The sequence below is a fragment of the Helianthus annuus genome, chromosome 15 (assembly GCF_002127325.2).
Source record: "Helianthus annuus cultivar XRQ/B chromosome 15, HanXRQr2.0-SUNRISE, whole genome shotgun sequence".
Lineage (NCBI taxonomy): Eukaryota > Viridiplantae > Streptophyta > Magnoliopsida > Asterales > Asteraceae > Helianthus > Helianthus annuus.
In genome coordinates, this window is record NC_035447.2 from 118940434 (window position 1) to 118957400 (window position 16967).

The 16967-nt window shown below is 38.0% G+C and overlaps 1 protein-coding gene across 1 annotated transcript; it reads left to right on the forward strand.

Moving 5' to 3' along the window:
* The first annotated feature begins 2623 nt into the window (after window positions 1-2623).
* Window positions 2624-7115, forward strand: LOC110912301 (phosphate transporter PHO1 homolog 8). The gene is made up of 10 exons (XM_022156994.2): window positions 2624-3265; window positions 3334-3598; window positions 3687-3735; window positions 3815-3886; window positions 4058-4187; window positions 4278-4657; window positions 5160-5309; window positions 5389-5541; window positions 5647-5946; window positions 6760-7115. Exons 1-10 carry the CDS (start codon window positions 2704-2706, stop codon window positions 6994-6996), a joined length of 2298 nt encoding a protein of 765 aa, XP_022012686.1. The 5' UTR covers window positions 2624-2703; the 3' UTR covers window positions 6997-7115.
* The last annotated feature ends 9852 nt before the right edge of the window (window positions 7116-16967 follow it).

Sequence of the window (16967 nt, forward strand, 5' to 3'; positions counted from 1 at the left end):
TGTTTAACTGATTTAAACATATATTTTTATATAACTTTTAAGATACGATTAAAGTACCAGTTATCAAACAATAAATCATAAACATGAATATATACTGGTACCGATGTTGTTCAGTACGGTATGGTAGCGATACGATATTAATTCATCGAAAGCAAAAACACTAAAAATAAATACGGATACAGATGTTATTCAATCGGTTTTGATTGAATTTGGTACTATAGCGACACAATATCCACTTAAAAAATATATATAGTAATGTTGAAATAAAAAGAGGGGAACAATTGTTTTTGATTTTTTTCAATATTGTTTTTTCTAAGGTTTTATTATTTTCTTGGTTTATTATTTTAATTTATTTAAGTATATTTTGTTCTCTCATATAACTTTTAAGATGCGATCATAGTACCCGTTATCAAACAGGAAATAATAGAACAGAATGTATACCGGTACCGATGATGTTCGGTACAATATGGTAGCGATACAGTATTAATTTATTGAAAGCAAAAAAACTAAAAAAAATATTGGTTCCGATACAAATGTTGTTCAGTTGGTTTCAATTGGGCTTGGTATGATAGCGGCAGAATATCCATTATAAAAAATATCGTAATGTTGAAATAAAATAAACATAAAATGCAAGCGAACCGAACCGATATCAACTGAACAACATATATAGGTACCATATCAATATGTGTTTTTTCTTTGTCAATTGATGTAATGCTTTCTCTTTCAGTTACTATATCGAGTGCAGGTATTGTAACGAACCAAATTGATATCGATTTAATCCCCGCTGCGAAGCGCGGGGGAATATCACTAGTTATACATATACATATTATTTGAAAGTCTTCATGAACAGTGGTTTAGTTTTTTTTAATATTGTTTTTTCTAAGTTTTTAATATTATATTGTTTTTATTAAGATTTTTAACATATTTTTTCTTATAAAATAAATGCACACCGGTATCAATGTTGTGTGGTTTAGTTCGGTATTGTTTTTTTTCTAGGTTTTCATTATTATACTGTTTTCTTATTAACTTATGTTTTCATTATTATATTGTTTTCTTATCGATACTTTATCAGTGTATCGAAAACATAATCAATAAAAATAAATAGGGTATTGATACAAATGTTGTTCAATCGGTTTCAATTCGATTTGTTACGATAGCGGCACAATATCTCTTTTAGAAATAAAAATCACAATGTTGAAATAAAATAAACATAAAATGCACACGAACTAAACCGATATCAACTAAACAACATCAATTCCAGTATCGATATATGTTTTTATTGTTTTTGATGGATGTAATGTTTTCTCTTTCGACTATTATAGCGAGTGCCGGTAACGTAACGAACCAAATTGATACCGACTGAATTCACGCCGCGAAGCGCGGGGGAATCACGCTAGTTTATATTATTTCTAAAAACAGTCTTAAATGTTTGAAAGTGTTAAAAATAATAATAGCCCCGTGACAATTTGGCAATATAATATCGCTTCCTGTAAAGTAGACTTTTAAGAGCAAAATAAAAAAAATAATAAAAAAAAATAAACTTGTGTTTTCTTTTCCCACTAGGCAGGTGTGAGGTGTGGTTGCTCTTTCACAGCGGGAGCTGTGTGATGACGACAGGCCACTTGTGACGAAGAGTTGGTTATATTTTTCATTTTTCATAAACAATAAAACAAAATGGTCAAACACGTTATTTGAATGGAAATAAGTTTTAGCAAAATGTCACAACGACGCAACACCAACTCAATATTTCCAACTGACTTAGAAACTAAGCTCGCATTTGGCTTAACCAACTGCATCATCTTTCTCAATTTTGTGTTGAAAACAAACGTCGTAGAATTTACGTCTTTGTCGTTTGAGTATTTTACTCTTTCGGTCATATATGATTCTATTGTGGTTCATTTATTTAACCATTCTGGTCATTGACACGAACTTTTTAATACTTTTTTCTATTAGGGTTCATGAAAAGACCAAAATATCCTTGCGTATTAAAAAAATATTAAATGCGTAAATCAATTTTGTAGATTTATTGTTTATTAGCCAACCATCCCCCCTGTTATTTGCAGACCAAATACACATTGACCACCATACCTGATCCAAACTAGTTTATGGATTTATTATTTTTCTTAAAAAAAAATAGTATTTTGGTAATATTATAAAAATTAACAAAGTTAGTTAAGAGTGACTGATAAATTGTTACAAAAGATCTACTTTTGGAATTAAAGAGTTATTAAAATAGCCAAATCACAAGAACAAAAAAAAAAACGTACTTATATCAATCTGTAGAAAAATCTCAATAACACCAATATACAGTTAAACGTCTGAGTTGCTCGAGCCAAATGAACTATACTACCTTCGGCTTGAACTCGATCAACTCTTGACATCTATAAGCGCCATTGACGTTCAAGTTTTTAACTGGCACCAAGTGGAGCTTAGTAAAATATTGTTCTTCAACAAGACAATTAATTTAAAAAATAAAAAAAAAATAGTTGACCCTGCTAATCAACTATGGTTTGAATATTTCTTCAAAACTCGCCATAAAGCTGGAAGAAATTTTACTTGTTCAATGTATTAAAATCAACACAAGAAACCATCAAAACAATTGTTACCAATGTTCATCCTTATATAAGCATCTTATATTTTCTATAAAAATTCAATTCTGGTTTCATTATTTCTTAAATTTTAATTCCGGAAACAAAGCCAGAAATGAAGTTTGGAAAAGAATTTGCTTCACAAATGGTGCCAGAATGGCAAGCAGCATATATGAATTACAACTTTCTCAAAACTCTCTTAAAAGAAATCATGATTTTCCGACAGCAACAGAGCCTGTCACAAGACAATCAAGTGAACCTAAGGCCGCAGCCGTTGAAAGTGGGGACGTTGAAGAGAAGGGGGTCTCTTTTTAGAGCTTTTAGTGGACTAACGAGTCGCTACGGTATGAAAAGTCCCAAGAAAGATAAAGAAGATGAAGTGATTCTAGTAAGTGCCATGCATACCGCAGATGAAGAACAAGGGGAACATGTACATGGCCAGAGTTACCAGACGTTTTTTCTTCGTGCCGCGGAGCAAGGCAGCGAGTATGAGATTGTGTTCTTTCGACGACTGGATGATGAGTTTAATAAAGTGGTTAGTTTTTATAGAGCCAAAGTGGAAGAGGTGGTGAAGGAGGCTGAAGAGTTGAATCTACAAATGGATGCTCTTATTGCTCTTAGAATTAAAGTTAATGATCCTGCTGCTGTTACGCCATTCATCAATGAAAGAAACACAGGTAGTCAACTTTAACTAAAATCATCATAGTAACATATTAAATATTTACTAAATTTAGATAAATTTAAGGTTATCCGTTGGAGGTGATCCATGAAGAACAGCAAGAAAAGGGATTAGATCGTCCCAGGGAATACCAAATGGCGTCTTTAGACGTTTTAAAGCACGTAAAAATCAACACCACCGCAGAATCACCGTTGTCCGCCGTGAAAAGTCTTTTCAATAGTTCAAAGTCAGACCTGCAGTTCAACAAAAATGAACTTAGAGATGCAAAAGAAAAGTTAAAGCAAGCTTTTATTGAGTTCCACGAGAAGCTTCGGTTTCTAAAGAACTATGCGTAAGAATTAACTAAGCACGCTTTTAATTAATCTTGATATAAAGATTGGATATAAACTAATTGAATTGCATCTTGCTTTACATACCAGGTTCTTGAATCAATTGGCCTTCTCCAAGATAATGAAGAAGTACGATAAGGTTAGTGTTTTTTTTTCCTTTTTGTTTTTGGTTATATGTGTCACTGGGTGTTCGGTTGTTGACCAAATTGTTAGTCCAGATCACATCAAGAAATGCATCCGATGCTTACTTAAAGATGGTTGAAGAGTCTTACTTGGGCCAATCTGATGAGGTATGTTACTAGAACGTTTATAAATCGGAAAGTTGCATATAAAATGGTATAAAATTGAGCTAACCGCGTATAAAAAGGTATGCACATAAACAAAGTTTGTTACACCAAACTGAAATTCATTACATAACTCAAATAATGTTGTGATGAACATTTAACGAGAACTTCCTTCAGGTTGCTAAGCTCATAGAGAGAGTCGAATCAGCATTTGTAAAGCATTTCTGTAACGGGAATCGCCATCAAGGAATGAGCACCTTAAAGCCAAATGCTAAAAGGAGAAGGCATCGCGTAACATTTTTTGTGGGTAAGTTACAGGCATGCTGCAACACGAGAACCTATTATGGACCTCTATGGTACAACTTTGTCCAACGTATGTGACTATTTTCTATTGCAGGTTGCTTCTTTGGGTGCTCGTTAGCACTTGTGGTGGCGATCATTGTAAATATGCATAATAGAGATCTTCTTAAGAGTAACGGTAGAACTCAGTACATGAATACCATCTTTCCGCTATACACCTTGTTTGGATTTCTGGTGTTACATATGCTGATGTATGCGGCAAATGTATATTATTGGACGCGCTATCGTGTCAACTACTCATTTATATTTGGGTTCAAGCCCGGTACAGAAATGGGTTATACTGAAGTTCTACTACTCAGTTCCGGCCTATCAGTACTCACTCTCGCAGCTGTACTCTCAAATCTTGAAATGGAATTGGATGCAAATACTAAAAGTTACTCAACACTAACTGAATTACTCCCTCTAGGCTTAGTCATTGTAAGTAATTCCTCTTTTTCCTTTATATTTCAAAGTACATAAGAGGCGGTTATTTTGAGGTATGCCCATGATGAAGTCAGTATATGTTAAAACGGGTCCTGGTCAAAATAAGTAATTTTTGTCTGGGTCGTGAAATGTCAAACGGGTCCAGGTCAAAGTGAGTAGTTTTTTTGTGGGTCTAAACAAGCCAGGTTGACCGGAAACACTTTTTGTCCACTTATTTTAATAATGTTCTAATATTTTTAATAAAATGATATATGAGGTTTTGTGCATTAAAAGTACGTTTTGGGTGAAACCCATTTCCTTTTAGCATGTTATTTATTTACCTACTTGACCTGTTAAAGATAAAACATAGCTGAATCGACACATTTGTAATTAAATAGGTTGAAGTTGCCACCTCTAGTTCCACATATCGTACTGTGTCCACGTCATATATTTCTCGCTTATGCATTTATGTATTTGTGTTTCGGTTTCATTATAATTCATAAACTATGTTTTGTAGGTTGTACTTCTAATAACATTTTGTCCGTTTAATATCTTCTATCGCGCAAACCGTTTCTTCCTCTTAGTCTGTTTATGGCGCTGCATTTGTGCTCCTTTTTATGCAATCACTCTCCCTGATTTCTTCTTGGCTGATCAGTTTACTAGTCAGGTAAGATTCTAAAACAACTGTTAAACAATTATCATACTCGATCAACGAACTAAAAATTGTTCACATTTTTCGGTTCCAGGTCCAATTATTGAGGAGTTTGCAGTTCTACGTATGTTACTACGGTTGGGGAGATTTTAAGCAAAGGGATGCAAAACCATGCAACGAGAGCGATGTTTATGATATTATTACTATAGTTATAGCCGTTATCCCATATTGGATTCGACTCCTACAGGTACATAATCAAAATTCTTGATTCTAAAATGTCGGTATGACCCACCAATGATTGCATTTATAAGACGCATCATACATGTCAATTAATGTTTGTATGCGTGTATAGTGCATACGACGCTGGTGGGGAGGCCAGGATCCTACACAAGGTCTAAACGGGCTCAAATACTTCTCTACCATTGTTGCTGTTGTTTCGAGGACAATTCAGACTCAACTCACTCAAAAAAAACTTAAGGCAGCGGCGAGAACGTTTAAAATCATTGCAGGATCTACCTCAGGCGTTGCAACAATTTTCAACACCTACTGGGACATAGCGATGGATTGGGGTTTGCTATGCAAAAATTCAGATAATCCATGGCTAAGAGATAAGCTTATTTTGCCCAACAGATCTATCTACTTCATAGCAATGGTAAATACTAATTCCTAATTACTAGTTTTTTTAATGAACAACTCCTAGATTTGCTTAAATAAATACACCACAAACTCCACATTACAGGGTTTGACTCCCAACCTTTTGATTGTGGAGCACACCACTTAACCACCAGGATATCCCTTTAGGGACCACTAATTACTAATTAGATTGGTTTAAAAAAGTGCACCTGTGGCGCGCCTAGGCACAAGGCGCAAGTCTCCAGGTGCGGATCCAGAGGGTTTTTAGGGTTCTTAGTAACCCCCGTGGTTTGGAAAAAATGGAAAAAAAAAAAGTAGAAACCTTCTATGATTTGCAACAAAAAAAAATAGTGAGAATTAATAAGAATCTACTAAAAGGTAACCACTTGAAAAAAATTCTAAATCCGTCATCGCTTCAGCCTACATAAGGCGCATGTTTTACAAGAAGCGCATATAAGGCACATTTTTTTGGCAAAAAGTGACCCTTTGGCGCGCGCCTCATGTATTTCCCATATTTTTTGTGCAACAGGTTGTTGTGCAACAGGTTGTTGTGCAACAGGTTGTTGTGCAACATGCTTTTCATGTTGTACATGTATGTAATTTCAATATTAAAACATATATAAAGCTTATTTGAGTCAAAATATTAGGTAAATGATGCCAGAAACCTACAGAAAATATATATAAAAAACTATGTAGTTATTTGTGCCCCAGGTACGAAAAGTGGTGCGCTTCTAGCGTTTTAAAAACAAAGCTAATTAGTGATCCTTACAGACTAGAACATGAAATAAAACCCTAATTCCTTCCTCCATAAAAATGGCCTAATTGCATGCAGGTATTGAATGTGATATTGAGACTGGCCTGGATGCAAACGGTATTGGATTTTCATGATGCTCCATTCCTACATAAAAATGCCCTAATTGCAATAGTTGCATGTTTGGAGATCATACGACGTGGCATATGGAATTTCTTCAGGTTGGAGAATGAGCATTTGAGCAATGTTGGAAAGTTTAGAGCTGTTAAATCAGTGCCATTACCTTTTAGCTATGAACATGATGACAAGAATCAATAATTCATTTTTGTTTTTGTTCGTGTAACTAAACTAAACCCTCAAGAGTAAAGTTTTATGTAGAGGGTTTTTTTTTCTATTTGATTGGTTTTCTTTCTCATAAGAAACTTAAAATTGTTGTATATGTTGTGAAAATTGTGATCGAAATGTGTCTGTGGTGTAGCTCCGATGATTGTGGCTGTGATGTCACAAGTGGGCCGGGTGATGGTGCACTTAGGCAGTTGTTTTAGAGAGAGATATATAGAGAGAAAGGAAGAGTTTAAACTTTAAAAAGGATGGATAAGCTGTAGTATATAGGTTTAAGTGAGAAGAAAAAATTTGTAAGAATAAAAAGAATAAGTTTTAAACCAATAGAAATGTTCTATTTTACTTTATTTAACATGTGTATTTAATGTAATTAATAAGGGCATATAGGTAAATTTCTAATTGTAATTAATTAGCTAACTAATTAAATTTGTAACTCACTTTTAAATACACTCTTTCAAGATAAAATAATCTACGGTGAAGGACAATTTTCGACATGTGAAGTATAAATTTTACTATGTGTAGGATAAATTCTTAAATTTGTAAGATAAATTTAGATACACGTAAGGTAAATTTCGATAAGTGTAAGATATATGTAGGATAGATTTTGAAATGTGTAGGATAACATGTTTTTTGTTTTATTAATGAGAGATAACATAATTAATGGGAGGAGTTATAAACTATTTAATATTTTACCATTATGTTCTTTCTTCTTTTTCTTCTCACGTTAAATTTCTTCTTAAATGAACCTTCCCCCATATACATATATATGTATATGTTGATTTTTAGTTTTGTTTATTAAAAAGTATTTAAATAAAACGTGAAATGACCACAATACCCTCATATAACTTGATTTAACTGAGAATTTTAACATGGTTAGTGCTAAATGACCTACCGTATAATGAGTTTTCCAAATAAAGGACTATGGCTGTAATTATAAAAGTTAAAGGTCATCCATTACAACTCGCTACAAACACAAAGAACGAAAAATGTAATTTACCCTATAAATTAACAAATCTTTATATTTATTTAAACAATTAGATTTAACCAAAATATATAATTACATTATCTTAGCCGATAATATAATTATTATAAGGGTTTAGGATCAATTACAAAGGCTCCTAAATATAAGAAGTGTACACTTGTCACTCGATAATGCATTTTTACACTTCTTATTTTCAAGAACCTTTGTAGAATAACTTAACCCTTATTACGAGATATAGTTGAATTAGTTATTTAATGATTGTATTGTATTTATATTATGATTGTGATTCCGTTGCTACTATACACACCGTATTATCGATTCTAGTTTCCCGCTCTTGGCCTAGACATCAATTAGATGTCAAGAACGCATTTTTACATGGTAACTTGCAAGAGATAGTGTTTATGCATCAGCCACCAAGGTTTGTGGATCGTCGTTTTCCTAATTTTGTGTGCAGGTTAAAGAAATCACTTTATGGGCTCAAACAAGCTCCACGCGCTTGGTACACACGATTTGCCAATTATATTTTATCACACGGTTTTTGAAGCATTATGTGTGATAATTCATTGTTTGTTTATACACGGGTCCTTATACAGTGTATTTATTACTTTATGTTGATGATATTGTTCTTACTGCGTCCTCTGATGAGTTGTTGCATGATATCATTCGTACACTTTCACGAGAGTTTGCTATGACAGATTTGGGTCAGTTACATCATTTTTTGGGTAACAAAGTCACTCAGGATTCGACTGGTTTATTTTTGGATCAAGCCCAATATGTAAAGGATATTATTTCCCGAGCATCTATGTCTGCATGTAAACCCTGTAGCACACCAGTTGACTTGTCAGCCAAACTGAGTGCCACAGATGGACCCCTATTTCATTAATCCTACTTTATACCGCAGTCTGGCTGGAGCCTTGCAATATCTTACATTTACAGGTCCTGATATTTCATACGTCGTTCAGCAGGTGTGCTTGTTCATGTATGGACCTCATGAGCCTCATTTTGCTTTTCTGAAGCGTATCCTTCGGCATTTACAGGGAACGGTTGATTATGGTATTCGTATTATCAGATCAAACACTAACTCATTTGTGGCTTATTCTGATGCTGATTGGGGTGGTTGTCCGGATTCTCATCGTTCGACGTGGTTACTATGTTTTTCTGGGGGATAATTTGATTTCTTGGTCCTCTAAACGTCAGCCGACTATTTCTTGGTCCAGTGCGGAGGCGGAGTATCGTGGAGTTGCTAATGTTGTGGTAGAGGCCACTTGGATCCGAAATTTACTTTTAGAACTACAGCTTCCTCTACGATAGGCTTCAGTTGTTTATTGTGATAATGTCTCTGCTGTGTACTTATCTGATAACCCGGTCCAGCATCAGCGTACCAAACATATCGAGATTGATTTACATTTTGTACGGGAAAAAGTTCGCATTGGTCATATAAGGGTTCTTCATGTGCCTTCTTCGCTTCAGTATGCGGACATTTTTACCAAAGGGCTTTCTCGTCAACTGTTCCAGTTGTTTCGCTCCAGCTTGAGCGTCTGTCCTACACCGGCTCAAACTGCGGGGGAGTCTTAGCCGATAATATAATTATTATGAGATATAGTTGAATTAGTTATTTAATGATTGTATTGTATTTATATTATGATTGTGATTCCTAAAATAGTGGTAGGGTTATCTTGTAAGGATCCCAATATAAACGGTCATTATGTTTAATAAAAATTCATTCAGAAATAATATACCACAGAAACTTTCACATTATTTGTCAAGGTAAGGTAAACTAATTTAGATTATTTAATTTTGTGTAATTACGGAAATAAACTTATTAAGTGTAAAGCTAAACCTAATTTTTATTTTGAACAGCAAGGAACGACGTGCCAACGAATAATCGGTAAAAACTCGTCTCCCATCCAAGTCGAACCAGCGTCACCCGTATTCACTCTTCACCTGGATGCCGCAGAAATATTGAGCAGAGTGAGAATCGAACCTGAGTCACAAAGAATTTTTTTTTTTTTCCAACAACTCCACCACTACCTCATTGGTACTAAAACTAATTATTAACAAAATAAATAATACCAATGCCGTTCTAAAAATATGATAATATTACCAAAATTAAGTAAGCATTAAACAAATCCTCGAAAACAAAACAATTCTAGTTTATCATTTCTGGTTCTATAAATGAATTAATTCTAATTAAGGTAAATTTAACAAATGAAGTAAAATTTGTATGCTAAGAACGTAAGATAATCAAATCATTAAAAAAAATAGGTTGGTCATCTACTAAATTGTGCGTGAGGGCGACCCAAGCACGCCACTTGGCATGAAAATTAGAAGTGTTCACACTATGGTTCAGACGGTTTTGCACTAATTGTTTAACAAAATCGCTTACGGTAATGGATGGCCAAGCCAACCACTCGGGTTGGGCGGGTTGGCCAACCGGCTGGTTTACTGGTTTGGCATTTTAAAGGTTTCGTTTCGAACGTTTGAACTTTTTACGAACTGCTAATTTCTTTCCAAACGGACAAACTACACCTTTAGCAAGAAGCAAAAGGAGCAACAAAACAGCCAAACTGCCAAATTACAACACAAAGGCTTTCCAAGAAAGCCAATCAACAGTCAAATTTTTAACCCTGTTACAAAGCCACAAGTAACTAAAGGAAATCACATCTCCAATAATCTTTTCCACCTTAATCGGACTGTTGGAGAACACCAGATTGTTACGAGCTTTCCATAGGCACCAACACGCGGTCAAAATAATGGATCGAACCGCTGTCTTCTTGATCTTATTACACAGAAGATGTTTGTGCACTTCCAACAATTCTTCCACAGAACCAGCGCTAATCTGAGCTATTTGGCACCAACTGCTGATTTTTTTCCAAACCAAAAAGGCCACCTTGCAGTCCGTGAAAATATGATCAACCGACTCCCTCGCCACTTTGCATAGATAGCATCTATTAGGACCGGTGATAATACTGTTGGATATTATGTCCGGTTCGATAAGTCAACGCTGCCGACCGGGTCTTGACCCGTAAGAGTTACACCTTGGGCAACGAACTAAAAATCCACTTAACCTGTTTAACTGGTAATCAAGAACGATACATGGGTATTAACTGATAGACGGGTACATGGACCGGGTGAGACGGGTATACTCACCCTACGCCACTTGTCGCGCATACACCTTTGTTGTGCCACATGTCGCACATGCGTCGTGCTACCGCCACTTGTTGCGCACCTAACACATTGGCCAATGGCAACACATACACCATGCATGTGTGTCACTTGGCTTGCATGCAAAAAGGTTCATGTCTTTTAAAGGTTGTGGGTCTTGCATTTTTGGTAAGGGTTGTTGGATAAACAAAAGGTAGAACACAAGAAGGCTCTCATAACACCACAATCACAACCGGCCAAGACCGCCGCTGGCCAGAACCGCCGGTCGCCGCCTCAAGACCGCTGGCCACCTCCGCCTCTGCCTTGCCGCCGCCGATTGCCGTGGCTGCCGCCGCTGTTTGCCGCAGTTGGCCGCCGCTTGGCGCTACCTCCCTCGTCGCGTTTCGTTGGTTTGTTTACTAGCACTTGTTCGTTGAACCTCGGTGTCTCGAGCGGTTAGTCATTAACCGAGGTATATCTTTCTCATCGGTAGTTAAATATATTTCACTGTGCTCGTATTTGCATGTAACCGGATCCTGTCGGGTTTCGTTTCCGTTGATCATTAGTTTATATTTCCGCTGCGTTTTATTAATTAACTCGTTTAATTAATTAACTATTATTTATTGAACCGGGTTTTTTGATAAATAAAATTTTAAACGATCACCACGAAAACCCAACAAATACCCCTTTTAATGAGCTCGTCTAACGTAGGCAGACTTTTAAGGATCACCCTCCACTCATTCCAGACGAAGATTTTTTGAACTCCTTGCTACGTCGACCGGACCGAATTAACTTTTTTGACCGAGGCAGCCGAGAAAACCCCGTTCTCTTCCTTTGTCCAAACCCATTTGTCTTTACCGGATGACCCCTCAACTTGATATAAATCCACAATTAAATTAAAAAGTTCACTCGCCTCATGTCCTCCAATAATAGCCGACTTCCAGTTCCATTCCAACGCCTTTTGCCATCCCTTTTGACACACCTATCTGCCACCACATAGCCCTTGACCCTTTCAAATTTGAAAAATTCGGGTAACCACGTGTCCTCCCAAAAACAGATAGATTTACGATCCCCCAACACCCCTTTGATCGCCCCTTTTAAAGACACGTTAGCATAGGCGAGGTAGTTATCCATCTTTGCAATAGTAGCCCACGTACAATTCAGCGACTTGATGTAAGGAATCGAAGCCCCAACCCTGGAAGTATAATGCATCGCTGAAATGAATCTTTTCCAAATACTTTTATCTTCCACTTTAAATCTCCACCACCACTTAACTAATAGAGCCAAATTAGAATCTTTTAAAGAACAAAGACTGTCACACCCCAACAGATGGCGGAAACACCGGGGCGTGACACTGAGCGAAACAGATTGTCCAGAAGTTTCCATAACAACTATAATTACCAATTATTTAAAGTATCATGTCCCATACAATGACATAAAAGATGACATAATTATTACAGGCAAGATCTAGTCAAATTGTTCTGTTCCGACAACTCAGATTCAATACAGACAATTCATTTATTTGTTTCTAGACCTTTCCTAGCCTCGATTTCACAGCAAGCCAAGCATATAAACATCTTAAGCACCTGCCACATACGTTAAAGTAAAGGTCAATACACATAGTGTAAAGATGAGCATACAAGTTTAATAATAGAGTTCGAACTTGATTACGCAAAACCAGCATGTACACAGTGTAAAATGAGGCATGTTAGTTATCGACATGAACCTATCGATACCAATGACTGCGGGTTAACTGCCCAAGGCAGTTCGTAATACATACTCACCACCGTGAGCCATGTAACAAATTGTCCTTAACAACCCCTGAGTGAACAGGTGCTGAGTCCAAACTATAGTACTATCGTTGCTAAGGAAGGTAGACAGCATTCCATGTGTAAACATAACAAACAAGCATTCATTAAGTCACGTATAACATGCGGTAACGGTTAGCGTTCAAGTATTGCGTAGTGTGTTCGATGTGATTTAGAATAAGTAACGTATGTAACACCCAAAAGTGCGTAAAGCAAAAAGGGATCGAGTATACTCACAGCGGTTGATGGATTGAAGGGAACGCTAGAGAATAAGGTTAGCCTGATCAGAACGATAGTATAATCGATAAGCGGCGCATAAAACGATACAAAGTGTCAAGGGATCGGACAGCAATCCGATCGGGTGGCCAGTCGATCGGATGACAATCCGTTCGGGTGGTCACCCGATCGGGTGATCACTCGATTGGATAGTCATCTCGTTTGGGATGGATGTGTTTGTGTATGATGGCTTGTCTTTTGAAGTTTTCGTTGTAGCATTTTGAAAACAGAGAAGTATCTCTACCTTTCAGGTCGGTCGATCGAACGATAGTCCGATCGGACAGCAATCCAATTGGCAAGGCTTCTCAGGTTAAGAACAAGTTCACCGCAGGACGGTCACTCGATCGGATGGCAATCCAATCGGGTGGCAATCCGTATGCATTGAACATGTTGAAAATTGTTTAAGTGTTGAAGTCAGAACATCACATGGTCGGGTGGTAATCCGATCGGGTGGCAATCCGATCGAACAGCAATCCGTTCAATGTTCCAATCCTCAATTATTGAAATAAAAGTTAAGCGTGGGACCCAAGGTGCAATCCGATCGGGTGCAGTCCGGTCAGGTGGCAATCCGATCGGACGACAATCCGATCGGACGACAATCCGATGGGACGGCAATCCGTCCCAGATGACCTGGTCGTCTTCTTCCTTGGTCATTTTGATAGTTTGAGTTTTCTCAAGATGATTTGATAATGTGCTAGACAACAGAAACCTCGTCAAGACTTAGTGTCCCGATCGGACAGGAACCACCCTAGTCCGACTAGTTAACTGTTCGAGATGGTGTTTCATGTTTAACCCGAAATCTATAATCTCTTGGATAGAATCCAGATCTTGAACCAACACATCAGCAAGAAGGAGTAGAAGGTTAGAACAGGCTCCGATTCTATCGGTTTTGAGTGCATTGAGTGTAAAAGAGTTGAAAGAAAGCTGGAAAACCATCTTTCAATCCTTTTCACCATGAATATGTTCACATATATGAAAGAGCTTTGTTTATTTATGTGGAAATCATTCAGATCTAAGTTGTTCTTGGTGGATGGAAGCCAAAACATGAAGTTCTTATGAACACCATGATGACACCATCCTAGAACACCTCAAATCTTAGTGATTTCACGGTTAAAAGTTAAGATTCAAAAGATAGAAAGGTGTAGGAGTGCATGTAGATCAAGAAAGTACAAGATTTAGGTCGTGAGAAATCTGAAGAAATAGCGGCTGGGGCGAGTGAGCAGAGAGAGAGAGAGCTGTCAACATCAACTGATATTGACATATGGTGTATTTATACGGTTTCCATAAAAGGAAAGGGGCATAAGTGGCTGGTCGATCGGGTGGCAGCTCGATCGAGTGGCAGTTCGATCGGGTGGCAGCTCGATCGGCTGGCCACTCGATTGGAGTGATTCGCGCGACGAGTTTTGCGATTTTGATTTGCGTGTTGAGCGTTGCGATGCGATAGAGTTTCCTATTCAAATTAGTTTTAATCCCAACTACTATATCAACATGCAATCATCCTAATTTAACTTGCGTTTAGCATTTGCGATTCGATTGCGATTGAGTTTCGATTGCTTTTCCATTAATCACCACAACATAAACATAAATAAACATGCACAAGTAACACATAAAAGGCACACACACGTAAAACAATATCCAGATCACGTAATTCGAGTTGCGAGTGCGATTGCGATAAGCGGTAAAGCGATAAACATCAATTAAACCTCGATTATTAATAAGTACTCCTCATAATACAACTAACGTAAAAGCATAAAAAGACTATCTACAAGTCAAAGAAGTCAAAACAGGAATTGAGCATGGAGTGACAGATCGCAATTAACATCTTGTCTCCCTTTGACTTCAACCTTGACTTTGACTTTGACTTTCGAAACACGGGGTGTTACAGCCTCCCCTAGTTGAGGGAATTTCGTCCCGAAATTGGGCCGAAGTCGTAACAAACAACTGCGGGTCCCGAAATTAACATCTACAAGTCAAAGAAGTCAAAACAGGAATTGAGCATGGAGTGACAGATCGCAATTAACATCTTGTCTCCCTTTGACTTCAACCTTGACTTTGACTTTGACTTTCGAAACACGGGGTGTTACAGCCTCCCCTAGTTGAGGGAATTTCGTCCCGAAATTAGGCCGAAGTCGTAACAAACAACTGCGGGTACTTCGCCTTTATGTCTCTTTCGAGTTCCCAAGTGAACTCTGCGCCTCGTTTTCCTTCCCATCGAACCTTCACAATGGTAATGCGCGAGCGTCTGAGCTGCTTGGTTTGGCGATCCATGATCTCGACAGGCTTCTCCACGAAGTGTAGTGTTTCGTTTACTTGGAGGTCTTCTAGAGGTACAATTAAATCATGCTCAGCCAGGCACTTTCGAAGGTTCGAAACATGGAAAGTCGGGTGGACGTTGCTAAGTTCCTCCGGTAGTTCGAGTATGTAGGCGACTTTTCCGATCCTTTCTAGAATCTTAAAAGGTCCAACATATCGAGGCGCTAGTTTCCCTTTCTTGCCGAATCTGACCACACCCTTCCAAGGTGATACCTTTAGGAGTACGTAGTCGCCAACGTCAAATTCAAGGGGCTTGCGTCGTCTATCAGCGTAACTTTTCTGACGACTCCGAGCTTTCAGTAGATTGTCTCGAATTTGGAGGACTTTGTCAGTCGTTTCTTGCAATAGCTCAGGACCGGTTAATTGCGAGTGCCCGATCTCGTGCCATACAATAGGCGATGGACATTTTCTTCCGTATAAAGCCTCAAACGGTGCCATTTGAATGTTGGAATGATAACTGTTATTATACGAGAATTCGACTAACGGCAGGTAAGCGTCCCAATTACCACCGAAATCTATGACACACGAACGGAGCATGTTTTCAAGGGTATGAATCGTTCTCTCAGTCTGACCGTCGGTTTGAGGGTGGAACGCGGTATTTAGATTAAGCGTAGTACCGAGAGCCGTTTGAAAGGTTTCCCACAGACGTGAGGTAAACCGAGCATCACGGTCAGAGATGATGTCGCGAGGCATCCCATGTCGACAAATGATCTCATCGGTGTAGATTCGGGCTAATCTTTCGAGCAAGTCAGGCACTTTCCAACGTAGAGGACGATATCCCTTTTCATGCCCGGCCACCAGTACTTGTTGCGAAGGTCCTGATACATTTTATCGGCACCGGGATGAATAGAATATCGGGATTTGTGGGCTTCGTCCATTAAAATCTGTCGTAAATCGGTCCGCTTTGGGATCCAAATTCGGTCCAGATAATGGAATATCCCATTCGACTTATTCACAAGATGCGTTCCATCATGGTAGATTCTTTCCTTCTTCAATGTGCGTTCGGTTAAACACGCATGCTGGGCTTCGCGGATAAGGGTTCCGAGATGATGTTGGGCTGGAACATTACGAGTGCTATGCAAATAGCTTCGTCGGCTTAGAGCATCGGCAACGACATTTGCTTTGCCTGGGTGATAATGGATCTCACAGTCGTAATCGTTGAGAAGTTCTACCCATCGGCGTTGACGCATATTAAGTTCTTTCTGATCAAAGATATGTTGTAGGCTCCTATGATCGGTGAAGATCGTACACTTGGTACCATATAGGTAGTGTCGCCAAATCTTTAATGCAAAAACAACTGCGCCTAGCTCGAGGTCGTGGGTTGTATAGTTCTTCTCGTGGATCTTGAGCTGACGAGATGCGTAAGCGATAACCTTGTCTCGTTACATGAGAACAAAACCAAGACCAAGGTTCGAGACATCACA